We start from the raw sequence: 4918 nt of genomic DNA on the forward strand, positions 1-4918 counted from the left end.
AGCTTTTCAAATCTCATTTGCTTCACCGTTCTGACACTTCATGGCTGCCTGCTATGATTAGAAGGATATCAGACAGGTGAGTTGTCTCAAAACTAGTATTCTGCTGCTATATAACCCTAGGTTTCAGTTCCATATAGATCCTTTCTGCTGTTATTTTATCATGTGTGCTAACCATTAAACAGGGCATGCCAGCCTAAAGAGTGTATGGAAACCTTCACAATTCTCCTTGATACCAGACCTGAAAGGTGTCAAAGTGATTCCCCACGGCCCTCTTTGACCATCAAGATCTAAACCTTGCTGCAACTAGATGACACTTAGGAAAAAAGTGATGATCTACAGTCTTCTGTTTTGACTTACAAACAGATGCAGCTATGGAGCTCTAGACAGAAATATGCTGTGCTAGAAACAAAATACAGCTGCAGTAAAATATAGCTGCAATAAAAGCAGATGCACATTTTCTATTCAGAAAACTGTAACTTCTCAATGTCTTCTATAAAAAGGCTGGGCAGATTAAACTGAGAGCCACAGATAATATTCGTTCAGTGAATCTCTAAAACCCTATACAAAACAACTTTCATTGAGGCTGTGCCTAAAATTCTACTTTTGTGTGTGTCAGAAATTATAAATCAGACATTCAACCTGACCAGAGATTCACAGTTTCCCTAACACTTTTCTACCAGTTTAGAATAAGATGTTTTATGGAATTACAGGTTAGTATGATTTAATACTTATATTTTTGTAGCATTTGTAGCTCAACCAATTATGATTAAATGCTGTACCAACATAAGGGATGGTAGTTCTGGCCCCGTTCCTATCAAATTTATGTCAGAGATGAAACAGAACAAACAAGTACGGTGGGCAGTTCCAGAGACTACATAACAACAGCATGCTTTAAGTCCCCTCCAGTCAGAAACAGAGATCTTCCATCATCACTAGCCTGGCTAGGATCAGATTGTAAATGTCTGTTTCCATTTGCAACAACACACGACTTAAAAGAGCCTGAAAAATATTGGGATAATTCAGCTTTAATGGACATGTGTAAAAGATGTCATGGGAAATGCTACATAATCTTCACATTAGAATGGAGCACCTCCTGGGCTTAGGACTTTCATTTGTATCTTGCATGAGTCTAAAAACAAAACAATAAAAAAGACCTGGATAAGGGTAGTGTCTAATCACATTCAATATTTAAGAAAAAGAAAATACAGGGTGACTATATAGATTCAAAAAATTTTCCTTCTTATTGCCTCAGGTATTCTATTTTCAGTAAAGTTTACAGAGATAATATTCAGAGACCACGTCTAAAAAAGGCCCCTCATAGCCTCACCTTACATTGTGCCAGGCCGGTTGCAGAGTTCTCTGTCTGTATGAATTCTAGTTTTCAGCCACCTTTCACCATAGGTCCCTGCCTACCAAGTTCTGCTGGAGCTGTTCTACAAGGCCACCTGTACAACATTTCTCCATGGATTCAGGACACGCTAGCATAGTCTTTAGCAGGTTCATTTTTTTTTCTGTGCTGCAGCAAGGTGGGAATGAATCCCACACTATGGACTCCTTTCCTTTTCAACCAGTGTAAACTCAGAAACTGTATGAGAGGTCTTCACTGGATTTGAATGTGAGTGGCTCAGTTCTCACACACATGATGAGAAACGCCTATCTGTGGATCCTAGAACTTTCTCAAAGCAGTTCATTGTTGGGGCTGCTGCACAGCCATGCACAGTACAGAATGAAAGTCTTAGCCTATAGATGTGCTTTGTTCCAGTGTACTGCTCTTTTTTTTTTTTTTTTAAATCAAAATCTACTATGAGAACCTGAAACTAAAGCACCTCTCTAAAGACAACGTATTTGAAGAATGTTAGTTACAGAGGAATAAGCTGCCTTTGATATATTGTCAGCCTGTAGATTAACCAGAGTTACTATTTCCAGAAGGACTGATTGAGGAAAAGAAAAAAGAGCGGTATTATAAGATATACAAGCTTCTTTTATGAGGCAAAATAATTTGGACAATCAGAGGCCATATCTTAATTACACAGTTGCACAACACTGCTTCACAGATAGTCCAAAGGAATATTACTGTAGTTAGATAGAGACGAGTTTTGGACAGTTTTGAGATTTGAAAGACTCCAAAAAAGTGAACTCTCTCTCTTAAGGATGACTGTGCAGCTTGTAAACACAGAACTACACCTCTGAGTAGATCTTAGAGCAGACCTTCTTTTATAAAAGCTGACAAATTAAATTCACTGCAGAGGCAGATTTAAGATTTCTCAATATTTAAGCATACGCTTCCACCTTCATCTGACATTTTGTCTTAACTTTGATCTGGAACCACCTGAAATTCTCAAATGGATAGTACTCTTATCCACAAATACTGAGAGACATAATCATCAAGACTGCAAATGCTCCAGTCTTTGGCATACATGGACTGTATGAGTTAGGTATAATACCGCAGCCTGCACCAATACAGTACATATTTACTATCATCGGAAAGAAAGTAAATTATTCTTAATGTCATTAACGTTATAAAACAACAAGGCTCAGTAAAATTCAGAAGTAACAGATAAAAGGTCTTCAGCTCCCTCCGAAAATGCAATGTACATCGGTACTAATTAAAGTGCTAAATAAAGCGTTTGTTTAAATGTTGCAATAGTTTTGAATCAATCACTGTAGAAACGGTCAAAAGAAGTTTCAGTTCTTCCAATTTTCCTCAACTCCTGTAAATCTTTGACAGAAATATAAATGCTTTTCAAGGGCAAGTTTGAGCTTACCTTTGAAAGCACATTTACGCTTCTTTATAGCTAGCCTAGACCAGAGATCAGGCAAAGGTGTTACATCAAGACAAGAGTGCCCCTCAGTGGCAGTATGTTGATACAAAACACAGCTCTATGATACTTCACTTTAACATAAATATTCTGAATGTTTATTTTCATCACTCAGGGACAAATGCTGCATTAAATCACACTCTATTCAAAACTGTGTCATTACTAAGAATCAGAGGTTTTTAGCACATACGATTTTATAATGAATGACTGTGAGTATGTACACCATCAGGTATAAACATTTACTATAAAAAAACAACAGTTGCTAAATATATTTGCCTGTTATAGCTGTGTGTTTTGTGGTTGGGTGTGTGCATATGTCTATACCTCCCTGCTATTTTTAAAGAACAGAGATCGATTCTTGCATAAAGACTTCTACAAACAATCCTGCAGTATTCAAATTCTTTAGTTCTGTGTCATGAGCAGTAAGAAAGCATGCTGTAGTTCTTTGAGAACTTTAAAAACTACAGTATCTGAATTGCCTGTAAGGCTTGCTGTGTGTCCCGGGTTGTATTAATTCACTCAAAGAGTGAAACTTTGTCATATTTTGTCCTATTAACACATATACTGCTTTCAAAGCCTATCCTGAAACCTGTCAAGACTCCTTCCTCCACACTGTGGAGATTATAGAAGCATACATCAAGAGTAGTCACTACTACAGGCCTAGACAAATCGCACCTCACTGCAGCTGATCACTGGGAACGCCTGATGGATACTAAACAATTGCATGGTAGAACTGGAATAGAACAGGTGGCTGTTATACTTTGCACATTCATTAGCACTTGTTAGCTAATCTGGTTATCTCGATATTTTTGCTGATTTAAATAAAAACAGGCCTTGAAGCATAACTATAGTTTAGTATTTGGGGCTAAATCATCTCCTCCATCACATTTGACAGACATAGCTGCAAAAAATACAGTCACAGCTGATGACACCTGGAGGCACTGATCACAAAATTCGCATTAGCAATTATTTTACACAACAGTATAATAATGCAATAATTTAGCAGCTTCGAGGTACGGTGACCAATGCCTGGGAATCTGAAATCTTCTGAGAGTTTCAACAAAGAAATTCTATTCATGTACATCACGGGAAATTCTCTTCAAGTAAAGTAGTTCTACTTACTAATTGTAACTTTGTCTTTATCCCCCAGCATGACATTGTTTGGAGTGAGATCTCGATGAACAATCCTTTTCTCTTTATGCAAATAACGAAGAGCTAGACAAAGCTTAAAAACAAACAGAAAGATTGTTACAAAGATTCTTAACTACAACCTAAACAAAGGCAAATAAAATTAAATTCATATCTGACATTAGTGCCTCATGTAATAAGCACTACTTTGTCATTTATTAGCCTAACAAACATAAATGGTGCTACTAATCACATGCAGGAAAGTCCTGGTAACAACAAAAAAAAAAATGGAGGCCCTTACTTGGATAAATATACGCCATATTCTTTCTTCTGTAAACTGTTGTTGCTTTTCCTTCAACGAGTGAAAGTGTTCTCCCAATGGCACCCCCTCTATGAGCTCCATGACTATGTACAATCTCTCATCTACACAAAAGAAAATGAATTAATAGAACATTACATTTGTACAGAAGGCATTTGAAAATAAGAGTATTTGAGGTTAAAACGTATTTAACAGCTGTTACTTTTTACTTTTTACACATTCATTTGTACAGACAAATGCATTTTAATCTTAGTTCTACTCCTTGTTATTCCAATTTTTCCTCAACTTATATCACAGCAACTACAAGGAATTCACTGCCTGATTATCACTCAGTGGGTAGGTCTATGTAGCTAACTCTTTATAAAAAAGAAAATTAAGACAATATAGCTGAGCAATCTATATCATTCTTTCTACTAGTCACCATAGCTTTTCTCCCTGCTTAGCATTTCAGTTGTAAATTTTGGATCTTGAACTCTATAGGACGAGAATGACGCTTTCTACATGTTTATATTGCGTCTAGTTTTACTGATAGATAAAGAAGTATAACTATTATTTCTCAAAATTTTTTCAATTTTAAAGGAATATAAGCCTGTCTGAATTGTAGCAGTTCTTGAAGAAAATATTACCATTTATTGCTCAAATTGGACACACT

General features: G+C 36.5%; 1 protein-coding gene across 1 annotated transcript in view; it reads right to left on the minus strand.

Moving 5' to 3' along the window:
- Positions 1-1639: 1639 nt before the first annotated feature.
- Positions 1640-4918, minus strand: part of NEK10 (NIMA-related kinase 10) — a gene marked incomplete at its 3' end in the record, with an annotated part of 27579 nt that continues 24300 nt past the window's right edge. The window contains exons 20-22 of the mRNA XM_009701603.1: positions 4249-4370; positions 3942-4044; positions 1640-1801 (exon numbers count right to left, since the gene is read on the minus strand). Of these exons, the coding sequence (XP_009699905.1) occupies positions 1640-1801; positions 3942-4044; positions 4249-4370 (387 nt within the window). The remainder of the gene's footprint in view (positions 1802-3941; positions 4045-4248; positions 4371-4918) is intronic.

Source organism: Cariama cristata, unplaced genomic scaffold (assembly GCF_000690535.1).
Source record: "Cariama cristata isolate BGI_N322 unplaced genomic scaffold, ASM69053v1 scaffold9086, whole genome shotgun sequence".
NCBI lineage: Eukaryota > Metazoa > Chordata > Aves > Cariamiformes > Cariamidae > Cariama > Cariama cristata.